The sequence below is a fragment of the Delphinus delphis genome, chromosome 13, assembly GCF_949987515.2.
Source record: "Delphinus delphis chromosome 13, mDelDel1.2, whole genome shotgun sequence".
In the NCBI taxonomy this organism is placed as follows: domain Eukaryota; kingdom Metazoa; phylum Chordata; class Mammalia; order Artiodactyla; family Delphinidae; genus Delphinus; species Delphinus delphis.
Window position 1 is genome coordinate 49,588,880 of NC_082695.1, and position 24,272 is coordinate 49,613,151.

A 24,272-nucleotide genomic window follows, 5' to 3' on the forward strand; every position below is an offset into this window, starting at 1 on the left:
CCATCTGGTGGCGCTTCAAAAGGAGGACCTGAATAATTGGATGATGGCTGTAAGAATGCCCCCCAAGATTGATGCTTCTCTCACCTCCTCCAGTGTTTTTTGTTTTGGTTTGTTTTATTTTGTCTTGTTTTTAAGAGAACCCATCTGCTTGACTACAAAAGTACCAGTTTGTACTTAGGGTATTGGCATCTAAAGGAAAGCATCACAGATATAAGGATTCTGGAGGTAATGTTTATTGTGGCCTATATTTCATCACTTTATACTCTTGCCTACAAATAATGAGTTGCCCCACCATTTCCTGTTGTAGCAGCCTTTAGATTCTTAATATCTGGTTCCCTCTTTCCTGGGATTCCTATCTCAGTAAAGGATGCTCAACATCTATTTGACACAAGAGACCAAGTGGGCTCTTCCTGCGTAAAGGTGAGTCGCCCAAACAGAATGAAAGGCTCCCCACAGAAACCTTGATACCAAAGGATGGAGGAGAACCCTTTATGTTCAGAAAGGCATATCGTTGACACGTTACAGAAACAGACCAAGAGATCTGGAGAAGCAAAGAAAGAAAGAACACAGAAATGGCCATTTGTTCCATTCTCACCACTCAATTGCTTTTCCTACTTGTAAAAGAAAAATAATCATTCTGGCTTGGAATTTCTAAATGCCTTTAGCCTTTGTGAGTCGATATGTATGGGATTTTCTAGTTGATATTGTTATGATCTAAGAGTTCTGCATAAAAGTTATATATATATGTATGAAAGACTTACTAATATCCTTTTTTCTATGACTGTTTCCTCAGGGAACTCATTGAACATGTCTGTTATTTTTATTTCTCAGTCATAACTAGCATGACTCTGAACTTCTGTAAGTTTCAGAGTCTCCATGTCTCCATCCTTCATGTTAATATAGGAACCTCATTGCTCTGGACTGAAATTAAATTGGTATACAACTGTTTTTGGTGTTAGTTGGCTTCGTTAAACGGTTTCACCTCAGTCATTTTGCAGGGTGGACATAAAACAGCTCGGGCGGCGTATGCATATTTTTTTGAGCTCCATATTTCATGTAGTTTGCTCATGTTGAAATTTTCTGCTATTTTTCTCTTATGTATTTTAATGATTTGGAGCCAGTAGCAGCTAGATGGAAGGAAAAATATGTTCCTTTTTTTTCTGATAGAAGCTAAGAAGAGTTGTTCATATACTGATTTCCTTGGTGTTGAAGAATGAAGTTCTGTTCACTGTTTGTGGAATCTGGTGATGCTCTGGTGAACAGCATCGGTACCACAGTGGTTAGGGATGGGGAAGTGGCAGGAGCTGCATCAAGGCACGTCCCTGCCCACCAGCACCCTCCCCTGGTGGATGAGGAGATGTGGGTGCAATGAGGAGAGGAGCACACACGGCAGGAGGGCTGAGGGCTCTGGGCTCCCAGCTCCCTCCTGCCCAGCAGTCCTCAGTCGCACGTGGTACAGTCAGACTCACACTGGTCCTTTTCTTGTCTCTTTCCAGGAGCAGCCTACTGCCAGTTCATGGACATGCTCTTCCCTGGCTGCATTAGTTTGAAGAAAGTAAAATTTCAAGCGAAGTTGGAACATGAGTACATTCACAATTTTAAGCTTCTGCAAGCATCGTTTAAGCGAATGAATGTTGATAAGGTAGGAGACACACTTGTACCTCCATAAAATGCATTGTCTTTGCTTAAAATGGTTTTTATGCAGAGATGCAAACATCCAAAAATGTGTCAATGGGATATATCTTGACATCACTATAGTAGGTTGGGTCCTGTACTGGGCATAAAGCACCAACCCTCACTTCCCATATTTGCATGAGGTTTTTATTTGAGGAGATTTCTAAACTTGTAGCCATTAGACTAAAAACGCTAACAGAAATTATGAATGCTGAAATGTTGTTATTCTGTATTAGCATTGCAGATGAGAAATCTTTATCTTTGCCAGATGCCACTGTGGTTCTTTGTGTGTTTTGTTTCTTTGAAGAAATAGCATAGTACGGTAGAAATGGCACGGGTTTGAATCCCAGCACCATGACTTGAGCAAGTTATTTAAATTATTTGAGTCTGAGTTTACCCATCTGTAAAATGGGACTAAAACCCCCTTCCCTGTGGTTATGAAATTAAAGCGAGGACTGCATGTTAAAGTGTCCAGTATATACACTCAGATTCTCACTCAATGTCCATAAAATATTCTTTCACCCACTTTGAACTTCATAATTTTATTCTAGAGTGATACAAATGAAGTTAGACTAGAGTCCTTTTTCCCCCATAGAGGACTATTGCTGAAGCCCCTTCAGGCTCTGCATGTTTCCTGCTATTCAAGTACATATTACGTTCATAGTCTTTATTTAGGATATAGCTCTTGGAGTGAACAGTTTGGAAAGAAATGAATTTTGAATAAGGGAAAAGAGAAAAAACAGCAGGGGAGAAATAGAAAGTTTTCTTTTCATAGATAGTAGCAATAAATAGGCTATGGAAATAAAAATTTAAATTTGGGGGCTTCCCTGGTGGCGCAGTGGTTGAGAGTCTGCCTGCCGATGCAAGGGTTCGTGCCCCGGTCCGAGAAGATCCCACATGCCGTGGAACAGCTGGGCCCGTGAGCCATGGCCACTGAGCCTGCGCGTCCGGAGCCTGTGCTCCGCAACGGGAGAGGCCACAGCAGTGAGAGGCCCGCGTACCGCAAAAAAAAAAAAAAAAAAAAAAAAAAAAATTTAAATTTTCGGTTATAAGAGATAGAGGTTAAAAAGGAAAGAAAAGTTTGCTGAACTGTATATATTTTTTAATTTATGCGATTAATATCTTCCTAAATCAAAGCATTCTTATCAAAATATTAAGAAAATTTTGGCTTCTCATTTTCTCACAATTTTTATTGCAAAACATATATCCTCTTTAACATTTTAATTTTTTGACTCCTTTTCAACTTGATATCCTTTGCTGTGGTTAATTTCCAATTAGCTCCTTCTGTATTTATTCAAAACCAGAGTTATATAGATTCTTCTTCCTTATTAGCATCACTTCTCTGTACACTTCTGTATCATTTTTCTATACATGCTTCTAGATCAAAAAGGAAAGAAACACCCATTCATAGGTTTATTGACGGAACTTGCTATGTAACAAAGTTGGGGACTCCATATCTCCGTAGAAGTGTACACTCAAGAGAGTGGGTCAGCCATTGTTAAGAAATTTGAAGATAGGGAATTCCCTGGCAGACCAGTGGTTAGGACTCCCAGCTTTCACTGCCGAGGGCACAGGTTCAATCCTGTGTTAGGGAACTGGGATCCTGCAAGCCACGGTGTGTCCCAAAAAAAGAAAAAAAGAAATTTGAAGATAAAATTCTTGTACTGGAGGAACACTGACCTTTATGACCTTTGTTGGCCTCTCTAGCTTAATATGCTATGATTCTACCCAAAGATCCTGGTATAGAGACAGTGATCCCTGTTCATGTTTGTCATAGCCTGTGACAGCACGTGGGAAGCACATGTGCAAATATTTCCTCGCCACCTCAGATTTTGAACTTATGACCCCGGAACTTTCATTTTGATAGGAATTGCTAAGTTAAGTCAACAGAAGTTAAGTGCCTGCTTTGAATGGCTAATGCATCATCATCATCTAAAACTGTTTATAAATGTTCACGTTTGGCAGAGAGCAAAATATAGTAGCATGTTAATTAAAGGGCCTTATGCTCCAAGAAGGCACTTTCTAAAACAATCACAATACCAGCATAAACAAAACTTATAAGTCAGAAAACATGAAAATACTTAAATAGTACAATGAAAAGAAAGACCTCGAAAGGGAATACTGATTGGCTCTTTAGACTGCCCTTTAAAAACACTTAATTTACACCCAGTCTTGATAAGATAGTTACAAAATACAAAAAGAAACCTGTTTAAGACATGTACCCCCCGGCACATTAACTGTGCTCCAGTTTAACCCATGAATTACTGAGCCCTGTATTGTGGTTAGTTGTTTTTATTTTATGCTTGTCTCTCTACATTGTAAAGACACTCCATGAAAGCTCATTTTGTTTCATAGGAACCGTTAGATTAGTGTGAGTTTTCATTGACTTGAGTCTTATTCATTCGTACTCTCTAAGAGCTACAGTCCTTTTAAGAGCTTATTCCAACACAGCTAGACCAAGTGTTACAAAGAAATAAGGAAAACCTTTCAACCTTGAAACAGCACAACATCCCAGACCCATGTTTTGGGGGGGATATGCTTTGGCAATAAACATTCTACGAAGAGGATTCGCCCCTCTTGACAGCTCAGGGTATTCCTTGTTTCGTGTGGTTTGTTCAGATGTATTAAATATTCCAAGAGAACCAACTACGACATTTTAATTTTTCTTTAATATAATGAAAAATTATATGAATTCTGGAGTACCACTGGCTAAGACACTGGGGGAGAGGCCAGCAGACATGAATTGCGGATGTAAGGTTATATTTAGGGAACACTTCAGTTGTATTCAATACAAACAAGGCTGAGGGTCGTGACTCACCAGGTGATTTTATATTGCAGGTAATTCCAGTGGAAAAGCTCGTGAAAGGGCGTTTCCAGGACAACCTGGATTTTATTCAGTGGTTTAAGAAGTTCTATGATGCTAACTACGATGGCAAGGAGTATGACCCCGTAGAAGCACGACAAGGGCAAGATGCAATTCCTCCTCCCGACCCCGGCGAACAGATCTTCAACCTGCCCAAGAAGTCTCACCATGCAAACTCCCCGACAGCAGGTACCGTAACAATGAAATCCTAGAGTCACTTTCACAGGCCCTCCTGCGCCGTACTGTGAACCAATTTACACTTTTAAATATAGATCATCATCTATAATCCTTCAGAGGAAATTCATGAAATAGCCATCCTGTCTCCTGTGTGGGCAGTGCCAATTTCTATGTGATGACATTCAGCAAGACCTCACTTAGCCAACTTCATCCCAAAGTGAAGTCACTGAGGATAAATACCTAGAACTTTAAAAAATGTTTTAACTATTTTAGAGAAAAATCTTTCTAAAATACATTACAAACATTCTTGTGTAGAAAACAGACTTTACCAAGCAGAATGTGTTCTTGTCCAATGAGGGTCATTAGTATAAACATCAGCTGTGACACTGCAGAGGTAAACGATGAAATCCTCAGAAACCATGTGTTTCCATCCTGAACACCAGTGTTCACACTTGTTAAGTCAACAGCCTTAATTCTGTAAGAATGCAAATTCCTTATTTATGCCCAACTTCCAATGAGAATTATTAGAAATGATTATAACAAGACTAATACTAAACTGTGTGGACATGTGTCTGGAACTCAAGGAAGTGTCGGCTAGAGGTAAACATTGGTGAGTCTTCCATATCCAGGTAATTGAAGCTGGAAGTGAGTCCCCAGTGAGAAGGGTAGAGTCCCTGAGGAACTTGAACATTTCATGTTTTGGTAGAAAAGGAAGGGCTTACATAGGACCAGGGAAGACACCAGAAAGATTGAAAGAAATGAAGGAATGACGTGTCAGGGAAATAGAAGGAAGGGAGCAGAACGGTCACCAGTGTCTAAATCTGCTGAGGAGTCAAGTACAACGAGGACTGGAAGGGTCCTTTGGGGTCACTCAGTGGAATGATGGGTCCAGGAGGGGGCTGAGGAATTGGAGAAAGGAAACTGAGACAGCATAAAAATCCAACTTCAACGCCATAGAATAAATACGCTTAAACGAAGCACAGATCTTTGGGAATACATACATTTAAGAGGCAAGAGGAAAAAGAGGAAGCTGAGAAAAGGAGGAACATCAGGGGAAAAACCAGCTCAACATCAGAGAACAAACAGTAGGACGTTTTTAGAAAGAGGGATCACCAACAGCGCTGAGTATTAATTGTTGGAGAGATCAGATAGGATGAAGCCTGAAAATAGGCCAAAGAAAGAAATCTGGCTCCTGGGAGGTGATTAAGAGTTCTTTAGAGAATTGGTCTGTAGAAATGCTGAATCCATACACCTAGATGGCAGCGGCTTATGAACAAGGGCATGACACACAAACGTGAAAGTGATGCGAGAGGAGATTCCACCTTCTCCAAATCAGGAGAATAAGTGGAGGAAATAAAAACATTTTGTTGGTGTCGGGGGAAAAGCTGACAGTTGCTTTAGGAAGTAAGCTTGGGGAGAGAACAGTATTGTCCTCGATTTGATTTTGTTTGCTTTTAGGACACGGCACAAGGAGCAGGTTTGTAAGATGGGAGAAAGGTCCGTGAGAAGGAATAATAGGAAAAAGGAGGGGAAACTGGTGGAACAATGACCCTGAGGCTGGAGGGAAAAAATGGGGTCAAGGGCATCGAAAGAGGTTTGGCGAGGAAAGGGAATGTTTACCTTTTTTCAGAACAGAAGTGCTGGGAAGAGTTTGGGTAAAAATGAAGCCACAGGGAGTTTGGGGAACAAAAGTTTATTGCAGTTCAAACAGGCCTTCAGCTTTTGTCAGAAAGTGTCATTATTCTAGGACCAGGATAGAGAAGGGGAGTGGTGTGTCTCCTTCAGAGCTGGGGAGACACAGGCAGATGGAGTTGGGGGACAGGAAGGTACGAAAACCAAGAGCAGCTGGTAGCTCTCACCGCAAGCTCTTTTTCTGCAGCTGCTAATGATGTACAGATTCATCTTGAAACTCAGCTGCTACTTTTTCAAGTTTTCAGCAGTGGAACCGGACAGGCCTCAGAACATTTTTCTTCTACAGTCATAACGTGTCCTTAAATTGGCACCAACCATTCTAACCCCACCCCGCCCCCAAACAGAACTGTCATTATGCTGCCTTGGCCTCATTTTCAAGGAATTCCCTCATCTGTCTTTCACAAAAGCCACAGAGAAACTTGTGCCATTTTGATAGAAAGAATGTCCATGAACCTGGAAAAGAAATACGTTGTTTCCAGAGCTTAACTTCTCTGGTGACAAAGCTCAGGAAACACATTAAAGTCAGCAGATCATAAATCTGGTTTTTAATGTTCTGGAAGACAGTATTGCCAAGGCTTGTGTTCCTGATACCTCGACCATGTTTACCTCATTGGTCTTAATCAAGGAGGAAGGATATTTCCAGAAGTCAAACCAGTCATACGGTTTTTTATGAGACATGTTCTGACTCTTGGACATGGTGGGGTAGTAAAACTATACTGAAAAAATTCTAGCAAGGTATACATCACATGTAGAACATTGTTTTAAAAGCTATAATAGGAGAAAGGCTCCTATAAATATAATGAGACCTCATTTTTTTCTGGAGGTCATGTATCCGACTCTTGGGAAAACAGCCAAGAAAGTGTAAGTCAAAATGTCTTCTAAAAGTCAGAATAGGTGTTGTAAAATCTGTGCTGTAAAATTCATACACTTTACTCTTTCCACAAGGGAGAGTTCCTAGAATACTTACCCAGAGTCTGTTTGCTCTTTCTTTTATATATATTTAGTTATTTTTAAAATTGACATCTAATTGACACACCACATTGTATTAGTTTCAGGTGTACAACATAGTGATTTGGCATTTGTACCCATTGCAAAATGATCACCACAATGATTCCAGTTACCATCTGTACCATACAAAGTTGATACGATATTATTGACTATATTCCCCATGCTGTACTTCACACCCGCATGACCTATTTAGTTTATAACTGGAAACTTGTACTTCTCGACCCCCCTTTATTTGCTCTTTCTTGACTTGGATATAATTATAACAAACATGGGGATATGGTTTCTCAGCGTGTATCTTATTAGGGCAAGGAGTATACTGATAGCACTACAAAATGTGAACATCAGTCAAAGAAGAGCCAAAAACTCTTAATGAAACCTTATAAATAGTCCAGCAGCCTGAGATCTCTATTGCTGAATGAAAGAGCTCCGTGTCTCTCAGTAGCCCTCAAGATCTGTATGACACCAGCATGTACTAATCGATACACTCAGAGTTCCCTTCTAATTCTTAAGATTTTAATTTTCTATTTATAATCATCTCTCCCATGAATTATTTTACAGTCTCTAAACTAGCCTGTCTGCCTCTGGTCTGAAACCATTCGAGACCATCCTCGTCGTACATAAGTCTGATTGTGTCCATCCAAAATTTAAGACAAATTAAAGTGCTTGATGAGGTGAGGGTCAGCTGTCTGGGAAAGTCACATATCTATGCCAGTCATCTCCCAGTGATGCCAGGTCAGTAGCATTCAGCAGTAATTTCTGTGCCCATCTCTAGGCCTTGGCCGTTAATCGTCTGTATCAGTGGAAACAAGCAACGTCTGGTGTAATCGAAAACAGGAGATGGTCTTTAATTATTTTTTCCTTTTGGCTTTGGGATATTTGGTTCATTTTGCAGTGGCTTTCTCTCTCTCCAAATATATCCTTAAACTAATATTAAAAGTCATTTGCATGTCCTGACTATAAAACGTGCTAGATTTTTCTGCCATTTCAGTATAGACACCAGTATTCCGTGGATTCAGAGAAGCCATAGAACCCGTGTCTGTGTGAACCCGTGTCTGTGTGTAAGTCTGGGTGACTTACCTGGGCCGTAACAAGCTTCAGCGTGAGCAGAGGCTGTCGCTAAGGGTGGATGGCTGCCTGGCAAGTCTTATTCTATCTACATCCTGAGGAATTGCATCTTGAATTGCTTTTGATCTCCCAACAAGGAGCATATGTTAAAATACACATTTTTATAATGACAGATATCTATTAAGTGCATATGTCATCGTGAGTCATGATGTTTATAGATTTATTGCTATGAGCCATATCTGCAACTCGAGATAGCTGTCAGCGGGATCAGTTTTTATGTGTGAGCACTTAACTAAACTTAAAACGAAATTTGAGGTTGCGGTTCCTATAGCAACCACAGCTTAGACATGTTGCAAATCCACATATATTAATGCATTGAAATCAAACTCCCATATACAAATATAGTGTGATGGATTTAGAGTTGCTATGGAAATTGATTCTGAGCTTTCTCTTTTCCTTAGGGACTTTCCTTTAGGCATTGTAGCCTCAAAATAAGATTAGTAGAAATACTAGAAAAATGATTTCAAAAAGGAAGCAACCTAAGAATTAGAATTGAATAGAATAAAGCATTTGAATGATCATAATTAAATTCCTACATGGAGATTTAAATAAATCCTAACAGCGACTTTCAAAAACTGTATTGAGTATATGAATACTCTCACTCTTAATTATCTTTAATTTTGGGTTCTCTAAGGCTGTTCGTACAACCTTAACAAAGTGATTATGTTTATTGATTTTATTTGTTTACCAGTGTTTGCATATTCTTTGAGTACCTGAAATTTAAGTAAGCATCGCCTATCACCTTTGCGGAAAGAAGAGTTGCTTTTACTTTCCCCAAAAGTTTGGGGGTTTTGGGGGGTTTTTTTTAAGAGAAGCAATGCAATGTAGCAGTTTACAGTGGGGTTTTTTATCCTTGTTCTGATCTTGATTTTCTGGCCCAGAATGTGGTCTCCCTTGGTCAATGTCACTTGAAAAGAATATGCATTCTGCAGTTGTTGGTCGTATGGTGTTTTAGAAATATCAGTATCAAGGTAGTGGATGGTGTTATTCAGATCATCTCTGTTTTTACTGATTTGTTGTTGTTGTCTCATTCTAACAATTGCTGCAAAGAGAGTGTTAACATTTATTGTGGAATTACCGGTTTGTCCCTTTAATTCTCTCAATTTTTGTTTCCTGTATTTAGGGCTCTGTTGTTAGATGCATAGATATTTCTGATTGTTGAGTCATGCTGATGAATTGACCTTTGTATTTTATAAGGCTTCCCTCTTTATCTTTGGTAATACTCTTTGTCTTGAAGTCTATTTTATCTAATTATTAATATAGCCACTCCAGCTTTCTTATGCTTACTGTTTGCGCGGTGTATCTTTCTCCATAACAGGTAAATTTCCACCTATCTTTGTCTTTATATTTAAAGTGTGTCTCTTATAAACAGCATGTAATTGGGTCTTGCATTTTTTATTCATTCTGATAATCTCTGGACATTGGAGCGTACAGTCCATTGTTAATGTAATTATTGATTTGGTTGGATTTAGATCTATCATTTGTTTTCTGCTTGTCCCCTTTGTTTTTTGTTTCTCCGTTTCTTTTTTCCTGTTGTCTTCTGAATTTTAAAAATATTTTTTAGCATTCCATCTTAATTTATCCATTGCCTTTTTAACGGTACCGCTTTGCATTGATTTTCTTTTCCAGTGGCTGTTCTAACGATTACCATATATATTCTTACCTTTTCACAGTGTACTTAATATTTCGTGTAAAATGTGGAACCCTGGCAACCCTTCCCTCCACTGTCGTTTGTTTTGGCTGTCATATGTATTACATTATAAACCCCACGAGGCAGTGTTATAACTTTTGTTTTAAATCAGCACTGTCTGATATCGTGGCTTGTGAGCACTTGAAATGTGCTTATTCTGCCTTGAAATGTGCTGCAGGTACACAATGTGTGCTGAATTTAGAAGACTTGGTATGGGAAAAAATATAAAACTAGTTAATAATTTTTATATTGATTACACATAGAAATTATAATTTGCATATATTGTGTACATTTTGCATATATATTAAAATTCATCTCAAGATTTTTTTTAATGTGGCTACTAGAAAATATTTACTTACATGGTTCCCATTATATTTCTATTAGGCAATGCTGCTTTAAATAGTCATATGAATTTTAAAGCTATTAAGAGAAAAAACTTATTTATTTTTCATATTTTTACCATTTCCAGTGTTCTTCATTCATTCCTGAACATCTGAGTTCCCTACTAATTTAATTTCTCTTGAGACTGAATAACTTTCTTCAGCATTTCTTGTAGAGCAGGTGCAATGGCAACAAATTCTTTTAGTTTTCCTTTTTCTATGAATGTCTTTATTTCACCTTCATTCTTTTGTTTTTTAAACTTCTGTGCATCAAAGTACACTTTTTTTTTAAATTTAATTAATTATTTATTTATTTATGGCTGCGTTGGGTCTTCATTGCTGTGTGCGGGCTTTCTCTAGTTGCGGTGAGCGGGGGCTACTCTTCCTTGCAATGCACGGGCCTCTCATTGCGGTGGCTTCTCTTGTTGTAGAGCGCGGGCTTCAGTAGTTGTGGCTCGCAGGCTCTAGAGCGTAGGCTCAGCAGTTGTGAGGCACAGGCTTAGTTGCTCCGCGGCATGTGGGATCTTCCTGGACCAGGGCTTGAACCTGTGTCACCTGCATTGGCAGATGGATTCTTAACCACTGTGCCACCAGGGAAGACCTCACCTTCAATTTTTTTTTTTTTTTTTTTTTGTGGTACGCGGGCCTCTCACTGTTGCGGCCTCTCCTGTTGCGGAGCACAGGCTCCGTATGCGCAGACTCAGTGGCCATGGCTCACGGGCGCAGCCGCTCCGCGGCATGTGGAATCTTCCCGGACCGGGGCACGAACCCGTGTCCCCTGCATCGGCAGGCGGACTCTCAACCACTGCACCACCAGGGAAGCCCCTCGCCTTCATTCTTAAAGAAAATTTTCCTAGGTAAAGAATTCAGACTGATCTTTTATTCCTCCCTCCCTCCTGTTAAAGATATCTTTCCACTATCTGTGACCTCTAGAGATAAGAAATGCATACTCATTCTAATCACCTTCCCCTATAATGATAAGTTGTTTTTCTCTGGATGCAGTCAAGACTCTTTATCTGTGGGTTTCAGTAGTGTGGCTATGATGTTCTCTTTGAACTTATCTTGTTTTGGAGTTCATTAGACTTCTTAAATCTATAAGTTTATGTCTTTTACCACATTTGGGAGATTTTCAGCCATTATTTTGTCAAGTTTCTTTCAGCTCCATTCTCTCTATCCTATTTTTCTGGGACTTCATTTTTCCATATGTTAGAGCTTTTGAAATTATCCCTCAGGTCCCTGAGGCTCATTTTTTTCCAGTATTCTCTCTATTGTTTAGATGGTTTCTATTAATGTATCTTCAAGTTAGCCCTCTTCTTCCTCTGTCATCTACATTCTACTACTGAGCATTTTTTAAATTTCAACTTTTTTTTTTCAGTTTTAATTTTTTTTCTTTCTCTCTTGAGATTGCCTATCTTTCATTTATTATGAGCATACTTTACCTGACTGGGAATGGTTATGATAGCTGCTTTAAAGTTCTTGTCTGCTAATTCCACCATTTCCTGACTCTTCATATGCTGAGTAATTTTGGATTGTGTCCTAGACATTGTGATGTTATGGAGACTCTGGATTTTGTTATATTGCTCTGCAGAGTGTTGATGTTTCTGATGTAACAGGTATTAACTCAGAGTCCAAGTAAAAAGTACTCAAAAAGCTATATTTCACTCAAGGGTTCTAACCTTGGCCTCAAGCCTGTACCATTATACAAGACCTTTTTCCTTATTATTGCCAGGATGCAAATCTTCATTTATCTTTTGAGAAACTCCACCCTTTAAACATAAATGTTAGTCTCACCCCAAAGCTATCATTTACTCTAAGAAATGAATATTTCCCATGTCTTCTCTTTAGACTTAAGCAGTCCATAATGGCATTTACTTTCCAGAACCCTGTTAGGATAGGCACAGGCAGTGCCACCTTTCTGGTCCCTTCATGATCTCTCCATCAAAGAGAAGTCAGGGCTATTTATTCTTACAACTTCCCAGTGTATATCTGCCTGGTACTGCTGTCTCACAGTCCCCAGTCACCTAACCACATACTGTACTATCCCTATACCTACTTACTTCAAGGATCCAATGTTAATTTTAAAAGATCATGCAATATCAACTCATAACAAGGAAGAAATGCATTTTTCTTACCAGTCCCGTAATTAACAAGACTTCTTTTCAAATAGGTGTTAGCACGTCTCCTTATTATCTGAACAATGTATCTTTCACTCAGTCCCTGCCCTATATCAGCATTGCATGCCCTTCGCCTGTTCATGTTGAGAAACCATCCCATTGCTAAGCTGCATACCAGTTAATGGCTATACCCTTAGCTACAAGTAGGCCTGGAGAAAATGGGAAAAAATTATGATGGTCCAATTAATTAAATTCTTAGATGACATTCCCTACTCCCTAGAAGGAGAGGAGGGGTATTGGTGGTTTTGTTCCTCCAGTTACACATCTATCGTATGTGAAATATATAAGATAGGCGTTGGGATACTTTTCTCCTCGAAGAATAATTAAAACGGCATTTCCGTATCTATAACACTGATAAAACCACAGCATCACATATGAGCAGTGCTCTGCCTTGCCAGGAGACTGAGTATCTATGAGTTTGGAATATTGGGCACAGAGAGGAGCAAAGAGTCATGAAGAATTCAGGAGCTTCAGATAGGAATCTTCTGGCAGTGCCTGTGTAAGAGGCCAAGGGCTTCTTCCAAGGAAGAGCCCTGCATTTTTCATTTCCATCACAATGAGTTTGCTTAAGGAAACAGCACCTTTGACAGACAATTTACTAATTCAGTTTATAATTTTTAATTGTTTTGGCTTTGGGGGATCAAAATATGTCAGAGTTTCGTTTTTTTTTAAATCGGAATTTTTTCAAGCTTGGAGATCAAAACCTACAAAATGTTGTGGTGTTATTGTTGTGTAACTCTCAAAATCTAAATCTAATATGAATAGAATTTTTAATGGAAGTTAGGGAAAAGGAAAACATTTAAAATGTAGAGGGAGTCATCAAATATAGAGGGAGCAAGTATTGAATACATACTAAATGCCAGCTATTGTTCTAAACACTTAGCCTGTGTTAGCTCAGTTTAGCTTCACAACAATCCTAAATGGTAGAGAGTTCCCATTACACCCCTATTTTAAAGTTGAGGAAACTGAGGCACAGAGAGGTTCAGCAACTTATCAGGGTCACACACTGGAAATAGGGAACCCTGTGATTCCAGAGCCCGATGCTCTCTAACCATTATATTATTATATTGCCCCTCTCAAATATCATGGATATGGTCTTATGTTATGTTCTTATCTGCTCCCCACACTATACTGAACCGCGTAAATTTTCACAAACGAAATTCAAATTGCATACTGAATGGAGGAAATAAAAGGCCCTCCAGTGTTATAAAGCAGGGGTCCCCAACCCCCGGGCCACAGACTGGTAGCAGTCCGTGGCCTGTTAGGAACCGGGCTGCACAGCAGGAGGTGAGCGGCAGGCGAGCGGCAGGCAGGCGAAGCTTCATCTGTATTTACAGCCGCTCCCCATCACTCCCCAGTGTCACATTACTGCTAAACCATCCCCCCCTCCCCCAGTCCGTGGAAAAATTGTCTTCCACGGAACCGGTCCCTGGTGCCAAAAAAGTTGGCGACCACTGTTGTAAAGGTTTGAAACAGCACATGCTGTTCTATTCAAATGGCATTTATTTTTTTAAAGAGCAATAATTTTTATTTATTTTTTATTTTTTTAAGGGTTTTTTAAAAATAAATTTACTTATTTATTTTTGGCTGCGTTGGGTCTTTGTTGCTGCACATGGGCTTTCTCTAGTTGCCGTGAGCGGGGACTACTCTTCGTTGTGGTGCATGGGCTTCTCATTGCGGTGGCTTCTCTTGTTGCGGAGCATGGGCTGTAGGCACGCCGGCCTCAGTAGTTGTAGCTCGCAGGCTCTAGAGCGCAGGCTCAGTAGTTGTGGCGCACGGGCTTACTTGCTCCGCGGCATGTGGGATCTTCTCGGACCAGGGATCAAACCTGTGTCCCCTGCATTGACAGGCAGATTCTTAACCACTGCACCACCAGGGAAGTCCCAAGAGCAATAATTTTTAAATGTTCAAAAACATTCCCGTCATCCTTGCAATAGGCTCTTGGGTGAGAGTCACTATATTTGATATATGTTTGTAAATGCAGGAAACGTTAAGCCACTTGTTCCAGGCCTCTTATCAGCCCCGAAGTAGAAATGTGTATAAGGCCCAGAAAACTGAGCCCTAGGTTAGTGGGATTACTTATCTCTGATTTCTTAATCCTTCAATTCAGATAATTCTCTGAGTTAATGGTCTAGGTGATTACAAAGTGAAGAGTAAGTGCTTCAGACAAAACTGGCCCGAATTTCAGCATGTCATACTCTGTGCCCTCACAGCGGACTTTGCAGAAGAGGGTACGGGCCTCCATTGTTGCCCCAGCTGCACCTGGGAAGCAAGCCATCCTAGCCCTTTTTTAAACAATGCCGGGTCCTTTCATAACCAACACTGGGTCATTCTTATATAGCTGCTCCCTTTACATGCTGAACTATTAACCAGTTCTGCAACTCAACCGCACGTGTTCCTGTGATGGATCGTTCCTTTTCTCTCCATAGATATAATAACTTGGCATTTAGCTTCTCAGCCTCACCATAAAACTTGTCAAACCTCAGATAGGCCATAACTTACCATTTATTTCAGTTTCCATGAGCAGAACATCACAGATCACCAGTGAGCCTAGTTTTCTTTATCATTGGTGCCTTTTTTTGTCCCTTGGTATGTTGGGCAGGAATAGAAAAGAGTTTTGACCTGAAGAGTTTCCTATACTCCCTTTGAATTGGGTTCCGTATGAGGGGAGTCACATCCCATCCCCTTTCCCATATTCTGTTGGTTAGAAGCAAGCCACAGGTCCCACCCACATTCCAGGGGAGAGGACTGCACAAAGGTGGGAATAGCAGGAAGTGAAGATGTCGCAGTCACCTTAAGTTCTGTAGTCACAGAAGTTTACAGTTTACCATGGGGACTCTGGGGAGTCACTGAAAGGTTTTTTGTTTTTGTTTTTTGCGGTACGCGGGTCTCTCACTGTTGTGGCCTCTCCCGTTGCAGAGCACAGGCTGCGGACGCACAGGCTCAGCGGCCATGGCTCACAGGCCTAGCCGCTCCGCGGCACGTGGGATCTTCCTGGACTGGGGCAGGAACCCGTATCCCCTGCATCGGCAGGCGGACTCTCAACCACTGTGCCACCAGGGAAACCCACTGAAAGGTTTTAAGTACAACAGCTAAGAAGCTGTTGCAGCCAAACATGTAGGAGTGGAGGTGGCCTGAATAAAGGTCATGGCCATGTGGGTTATAGAGACTTTTAAGCAGGTTTAGTCAACAAAACTTGATGGTGATGGGATATGAGAGGTGAAGGACAGCGGAAGCCAAGGATAAATGATGCACAGTTTCTGGCTTGGTCAATGGTTGGGGGAAGCAGAAAGCCTGGAGCGGGAGCCAGCTGGAGTAGAGTAGAGTGGATGATTCCAGTGGGGCTCAGCTCTGATTCTCACCTCCCCGAGCTCCAGCGGCTCTGTGGCCTCAGACTGTCTCTCTTTGCAAGGGAGTCCCGGTAAGGTAGTGTTAGTGGAGCACAGCAGACTTCCCACCATCAGCAAAACAACCTGAAACACTTGGTCTTGCCAATGGAATCAGCAGGACTCTGAACATCATAAAGGAACTGAATAGTTGTGTTCCCCTGAAATGGCCGTCTTCGTTCGTAAGCTTTTTGCTTAAATGACTGATGTATGCCAGGAATGCATGACACAGTGATGTTGTTGTCATGGTGATGCCTGTGTGTCTTTATTCTCAGCAGGCTGTCTCAGTTTGTTGGACTCTTTCAATCACCAGCTTTCCTTACTGCTGCAGCAAACAGGCAAGGGAGTGTTCCCCTCAATTATTGTTGGGATTCTGGTGCATCTTGTTTTCACGGGGGTGAGGGAACCTCACCGTTTCTAGAGAAAAATTGCTCTGAGAACAATTTAAAAACAGGAATTTGAACTAAGATAGTAATTGTTTGGCACCTAATGTGTTTCAAAGCACACTTAATTCTCTACCAGGGTGTGAGAGGTGTGAAAAGTCAGCTTATCGAAAGAAATATATACCATGTTCGTGTAACTTCTTACACATCAGAATTTTTAATATTTGAGCTAATTTTAAGATGAGGAGTTCTTTCCTGCATTTTTTTTTTCCCTCTGAAAAATTCTCCAAAACCAGAGTGACTCAAGCAGAGCCTGGAAAATATTGGAGAATCACATGATGGCTAAAAATAAGCACATCATCTCCAGCAGGGACAGTAACCAGGGCAGAAGTAGCTCAGTTCTTGAATGCTCACGCTGGCTGGACATGCTCAGCTGAGTCAGGCCCACTCGCCCATCTCAGTGGCCACCGGTCAGGGAAGCCTCCGGCACTGGGGCTCTGGGCCCTGGCTGTCGGTGTTGCTCCCTGGCATATTTTTGCAGGGCAGAGCCGGTCAGCACACTGTGTGATGACCCCGAGCTGGGAGTAGGCTGGGAGGGACACCGGCTGACTCACAGCTCTTGTCACCGCCTCGTCCTCCTTCAGCCGTCCCCTTGGAACCAAGAGCAGATGCTGTTGATCCCAGAATGTCTCTTAGTTGCTGTTGATGTTGCACAACTTAAGTTGTGATAAATGCCTGGATATTTGGTGCCTGTTCTATAGGGTATATCGTAGGGTTTTATAAACTGTAGCATTGTAAACGCTTTCCCAAAACCGGAACTCATCTTGAGCACTCACTGCTCGTCCCCAGGGGTATGACTGCAGTAGCCTCCCAGCTGGCAGAGGGGGCCTCCTAAAACCCAAGTCAGATCATGTCACTCTGCTCAGGACCCTGCCATGGCTGCCCTTTTCCATCATAATGAAAGCCAGCCTCCAGCAGTAGCCCGTGAGGCCCTTGGTGACCTGCACCCTCCTCCCGCGGCGCCCGTGCTCCCCCTGCTCCCGAGCAGGCGAGGCCACGCCTTGGCACTGGCGCTGGGCCTTTCCTCTGCCTGGAATATTCTGCTCCTGGCCGTCCGGAAGGCCAGCTGCACCTCTCTCAGGTCTTCGCTCAGATCTCACTTTCCCAACGAGGCCTTGAAGAAGTCAAGGTGACTCCTGTAAATGGCATGTCCCCTGCAGGGATCCTGGAAGTTGCAACCATGGCGCTGTTACAACACACGTCGTCTTCTGTGAGAAGGGAGGCTGTGAGCTGGGGTGAGCCCCACGCACACCCGGTGTGGATCTCGCCTCCTTGCATCCCTGCTGGGCTGCTGCACGACTGTCACCAAGGGGACTTGGGCATTTTGACCCCTGTCCTTCTGGGTGGACTCAGGGTCTGGGTGGACCCTTCTGAGTGAGGGGTTGAGACTGGAGGGGCTCATGATGGGTGCTCAGGCCTTCCCTGAAGTTCCTGTTTAAAACCGCCACTCACCCAGCCCTACCCAGCACTCCTTACCCCTGCCCTGCTGTGCCTCTCTCCATGGCATTTACTTTCTAGTTTATTATGTCACTTATTAATTTATTATTGTTATCGTTTATTATCTAATTTCCCTGTTAGAATGCAAATTCCACAAGGCCCAGCGTCTTTTGTGTTTCATTCAGTGTTCTATCCCAAGTGCCTGTAGCTTGCCAGGTACACAGTAGGGGTGCAGTAAATACTTGCGGCAGGAATGAGTGAATTGGGGAAATTTCAGAAGGCGCGCATAGACTTGGGTGACAGTCCACCAGTTCTCAAGACAGAGAGTGCGGAATGGGGGAACCGAAGCCTGGGAGCCCACTGGTGGGTTATGAGTTAACCAGTTTTTATAAAGATTTTCTTTATAAAGATTTTCTTTATAAAGATTTTCTTTAAATAAAATGAGTCTCATTTCCTTATTATTTCAGCAGTTTAGTTTTTATTTTGCTAGTGTCTAGAAATGGGAAACCCGTGTGCTTTCTCGTCATTAGTTGAATCAGGCCTCGTTTGCTGAGTAGTAATGATCGGGTACACTTACTGTGTGCCAGGCTCTTGTGTAGGAACTTCCCGTGTATTAACTCAGGTGCTATTCCCAGCTCTGGGAAGGAGGCACTGCTACTGACTCTGTAGAACATAAAGAAATCCGGGTGGCAGCAAAAGTCACGCCACCAAGCAAGCAGCAGAGCCAGGATTACTACGAAGGCTGCAGGCTGCAGGGCGCCCCCGCTCTTAACCACTGCCTCCCTCGGGGAAGACGAAGGACACTCAGTTCATACCAGGTCTTCATTCCCACAGGACTGATGTGGTTCAGTCTCGGCTGTGTGGAGCCCCTCCCCAAGCTGCTCAGAAGTGGAGCTGCCCACTTTTATAAGCTGACACCAAAGTGGCGAAAAGGAAGAGCCCAGTTTTGCCAGTGGCTGCTCTGGTGGGACAGAAGCCATAAGGGCTCTGAACTACTAATTTGAGAGTAAAAGAGCCACCCTCTTAAAGACCTCATGAATCAGGGCATCCCAGAACCCCTGTTAAAGTTCCATTTGGACACAACACTGGCCTCTGAGGTGGGTTTTGTTTTTTTTGGGTTTTTTTGCGGTACGCGGGCCTCTCACTGTTGTGGCCTCTCCCGTTGCGGAGCACAGGCTCCGGACGCGCAGGCTCAGCGGCCATGGCTCACAGGCCCAGCCGCTCTGCGGCATGTGGGATCTTCCCGGGCCGGGGCACGAACCCGCATCCCCTGCATCAGCAGGCGGACTCTCAACTGCGCCACCAGGGAAGCCCTGAGGTGGGGTTTTTCTTGTTTTTTTTTTTTTTTTTTTTTTGCTCTCAGGGCAGAGCAGACTACAGAACCTACAAAGTGAAGGTATGGAGGCATTTTCGAAGGAAAGTGTGAGATCTTGAATTTGTGATGGTCAGGGTTGTGTGGGAGCTGTTAGTCATTCCGCCATGTGACAGCTCTGGTGTCAGTTTAGTCACTTAGGAAACCCTCTTCCTGTGGGAATTGTCTCTTTCCATCAGTCCAACCCCATACCCTCTCCCCCAGCAGTGGCCTTATTTACTTATTTATTTTAACCTGGTTCATATCTCAGTTAAACAATAAACCCTGTTTGCCAAGTTAAAGGGGATAAGGAAATGATGTCAGGTCCATCCACAAATGATTAATCAGTGTAGGTACGAGGTATCTTCTGTCATGTTTCAGTTCTGTGGGCTTTAGGTTTGTTTTTATTGATATATAATTGACATATAACCTTATATTAGTTTCACAGTTTGCAAGGCAGAAATAGAGACACAGATGTAGAGAACAAACGTATGGACACCAAGGGGGGAACAAACGTATGGACACCAAGGGTAGGGGGTGGTGGTGGGATGAATTGGGAGATTGGGATTGACATATATACACTAATATGTATAAAGTAGATAACTAATAAGAACCTGCTGTATAAAAAATAAATTTAAAAAAACAAAAAAATTATTAGTTTCAGGTGTACAATGATTCAATGTTTATATATATTACAAAATGATCATCACAACAAATCTAGTTAACAACCATCACTACACAGAGTTACAAGTTATTTTCCTCTTGTGATGAGAACTTTTAAGCTCTATTCTCTTAGCAACTTTCAAATATGCAATACAGTATTACTAACTATATTATTACTGTAACTGTGTAATGCCATGCTGTACATTACATCCCAGGACTTATTTATTTTATAACTGGAAGCTTTACCTTTTGATCCCCTTCACCCATTTCATCCCTCCCACTCCCCGCCATGGGCTTTTTAATTCCGTGGCGGGGGGCTGGGGGGATGCTCTCAAAGTAGGGAAGAAGCTGGGGACGACCAGAAGCGTGGTTGCTTCCTGAGTGTGTGTGTGTTCTTAATGTCTCTGTGGTTCTTGTCAACAGTATTAATGTCATATTTTTAGCTCCTCTGTTTATGATTTTGGCAGAAAGAATACGGCAGATTATGTGAGAAGAATTTCTAAATTCCATCAGAGCCCTGGCTGCGAAGGATAAAGCCAAGTATAAAAAAGGATAAAGTGCTTTTATTTGCTTCATCGTTATGAACTCATTGGGCCTCATAGGCCCAAAATGTTGGCACATTTTCCATAAACATTAAGCAAGCTACTAATTATTGACATTAGACACAGCAGTGCTCTGGCTTCACTAAGGCAGTGAATCAGGCCACTCTTTGTATTTTACAACTATGGTTTAAAATGTTTTAGCATCATATTTATACCCCGACTCCTGAAGGCATTAATTAAGACAACTGCTCAAAGACTAGCATTGTAAATCATGTCCATATCCAATGGGTAAAGTCAGAGAATTATAGGGACTTGCAAGGAATTTATGTCTACTTTCCGCTGCTTCTGAAACTCCTTTTTTATTTTGAAAGGGGAAATTAGTGGAGAGAGAGAAAAGCTTGAGGAAAAATGATTCTTGTAAAACAGGACTACCACTAATTATATTTTCAGGACATCATTAAATGCAGCTCGACAAAAAAATTGAAACGTTTGATAGCTGCAGGAAAAAAAAATCTATTATCTGTATTATTATTATTATTGCCAAAGTAGCTGTACTCCCTTTAAAAGCTATTGTGTAAAATGTTTTTCGTGTAAGCCTCGTTGAGCAGAGAGGCATGGGAAGGCCCAGTAGTGAAATCACCAGTGGACTTGGAGGCATTTAGGGAAGCATGAAGGCAGCTTTTGAGATCCTCAGTGTCTAAAACCAGGATTAGACACTATAGAGGACATTATTGGGTCACTTCACAAAAATGGAATATGAATGTTAATTTACATAAAAGTATTATATCAGTGTTAAATTTACTGACATTGTACAGTTTTCTGATAACATCCTTATTATAGCAGCCTGGGTAAGTGAAAAAAGAATATCTGTCACCCCAGAAGCTGGGTACTCCTTAGGGTATGGTGTTTTGAAAGAAGGTAGCAAGGCTTGTAAAACAAATAAACAAAAACCTAGTTTTTAACTGACTAATGAGCATGATATAATATAGGATATTGTCTATCATTATTTATTCTAATAAGTTAAACCATGAAATCATTCAACACAATGAAGAAAAGGTTGCATTTTCATCTTTATACATTTTAGTATTTTAGCCTTAATCACGTGATAGCCGTGAGTGGTCAATTACGTTCATATCAAATTGCAGCCTGTGAGGATTCAAAGAGCTCAGTTTACATTCTTTTGAAAATGAGCTTTGTGTGGTTTTTAAAAACTTTTAACCTCTGAAGATACTAAGATCTCCCTCTGTCTTTCCTGGTCTTTCATTTCTTTGCGTTTATTCGTTAGAAGGTAGAAATGTACAGTTAACTTGGTGCTGACCTCTTGTATTCTCATTCATCAGACATGCATTTCCCTCGATTATCAGTTTCTTTCCAAACAATCAGAATTTCAAAACCCCTCTCATTTTAAATTTCAAATTCTAATTACTTAATTGAGCTATTAAATTTTTCAAATTTGTTTTCCCTTCTTTGTCCATATTCTGGGGGCAGAAGCTTTTCGTCTGTCCCCCGTGTAGGGAGCATAGGGGGTAGAGCGTGGACCAGACCCCCTCTTCTCCACTGTCCCCTCCCTGCCCTGCAGCAGGGGGATGCCAGGTCTGACTCTCACTGCTTTCATCTTTCTCGTCTCAGAGACCCACAGCCTGCATGCACGTGTGCCAGTTTGAAGGACCTGGGGCTCTGCACCCCAGCTGACCTTTACAGGATCCGTGAAACACAGATGCCACTTTAATGCCGAGACCCTGTGAACCACAGTAAAGTTGGACTCTGTCAGTAGCAAGGGATGTGTTTCTTCAGGAAAAAGCTGGAACTGGGACAGCGTCAGTAACTGCAGCAGCTCTGGCCTCTCTGCCGTGAGCCACCCGGCATCTCCCGTGACCCCATTTCCCTCCCAGCCAGCTTCCTCTGCGTATTTTTAGGCTTTCTTTCCCTGATAACTTGGTCTTACACGGGGCTTTGGCTTGCCATGACCTCTTCTACTTTAACTTCATATCAAACGTTTCAGGTTTTTCTAAGCTGCATTTGATGATGTCCTGATAATATAATCAGTGATAACCTTGTTTTACAAGCAATCAGCTTCTATTCCTTCCACGCTTTTCTTTGAAAATTTACATGAGACTGGGTGAGGCAGAGTATAAGAACATGAGTGTGTCTGGTGGACCTCGCTCAGCTCCTGCAACCAGCCGCGTCATAGCTGCTGACCTGCTTGGGGAGGCTTGCCCAGGCTGGGTGGGTGGGTCACTTGCTGTCTAGGGAAGCCCCTTCCCCAGAGCTGTTCTCTTCAGAAGAGGCATGGACGGAAGCATGGCAGAGGCTTGGATAGGACAGCCCAGCACAAACCATCTTGCTCCTCCCTACTCAGAGTTAACTGTTTACTGACTGAATTTAAATTTACCCACATGAACTACTGTCTTGACTCCATCTATACAGGGCCTAAGTAATAATGGAAGGTGAACTTGAAACCAAGTAAGAGATCTCTTTCTGGGAGGCTGGTGGGTTTTGTTTCGTTTCCTTCAGGTGTTGCTGGCTCCTGCTGTCAGTGACTTTGAGGTTGGCATCAGCTCCTCGAGCTTCCCCTGGGATCTTTACCCTGGATAGATGCCTGTCCTAGGCGTTCTTTCATGAGTCATAAAAACTTATTATTGAGTGTCTCCTCTGGGTCAGGCATTGTACTTGGCCTTGGGAACATAAAATAGTAAACAAAACAGACTCAACTCCTACCTCGTGGAGATTAAGTCTAATGGGAGAAGTAGGCATTAAATAAATCACTGTACCATTACCGTTGATGGGTGCTGTGTGAAGGGTGTGTGAGCCACCACATTTAAGCTGAGACCTGAAGGCTGTTAGACATAGTCACTCAAAGGAGGGGAGGAAGAATTTCAGGCAGAGGGAACACAGCCCGATCCCAATCCGTGGTCATGTCTAGAACATTGCCTTTTTCCTGAGAATGTTGAGTGTGGCCATGCCTGGGCTTTTTTTTTTTTTTTTTTTTTTTAAATATACATTCATTTGCTTTATTTTTTAGATTCCACATGTAAGTGATAACATAGAGTATTTGTCTTTCTGTCTGTGGGCATTCTTAAATGACCCACTCCCACCAGGTCATGAGCTCCTGTAGAGCAGGGACTTCCAGTACAGGGCTCATGGTAGGCACTTAATAAATACGTATTTAGTAAATAAGAGGGGTTGGTCATAGACAGTCTTTGAGCCACTTTCTGTTAGACTATTTTTATATTAAAATACGACAGAGTGCTCATGAAAAGGTCTGAAGTAACTTGATTTTTCAAAAGCTGCTTCCCCAGCGAGGCTGGCTGGTGGCCACCCTTGGAGAAGGCTGTTTGTCAGGTCAGCACGTCCTCGCCCTGCCTCTCCTGCTGTTTTCCACGCTGTGTCCTTTACCCTGTTGGCTTAGCGTGGAGTTAGAGAAGCTGGCCAATGGGACACGGAAGCTATGTCCAGGAGTGTGTTTTCTGGGCTTTTCCAGAGATGAAGCCTCCTCACAGCTGTTGAGCAAAGCAAAGCATCCGCTCTCTGGACAACTTGGGAAGTTCCGCTGCACAAGGTTTCATGACCTGAGGTTTCCAGGTCACTGAAGGTTTGAATACTCAAACTTTTTAAGTCATTCCTAACTTAAGCATCCTCAGTTTTACATATATTAGGCATTTCCCTG

General features: G+C 42.0%; 1 protein-coding gene across 4 annotated transcripts in view; it reads left to right on the forward strand.

Annotated features, from left to right (window-relative positions):
* MAPRE2 (microtubule associated protein RP/EB family member 2) overlaps nucleotides 1-24,272 on the forward strand; it is a 159,340-nt gene that overhangs the window by 119,899 nt on the left and 15,169 nt on the right. For all 4 annotated transcript variants that reach the window (XM_060028893.1, XM_060028892.1, XM_060028891.1 and 1 more), the window contains 2 exons: nucleotides 1,497-1,642; nucleotides 4,513-4,726. In XM_060028893.1, coding sequence (XP_059884876.1) covers nucleotides 1,497-1,642; nucleotides 4,513-4,726 — 360 coding nt within the window. The remainder of the gene's footprint in view (nucleotides 1-1,496; nucleotides 1,643-4,512; nucleotides 4,727-24,272) is intronic.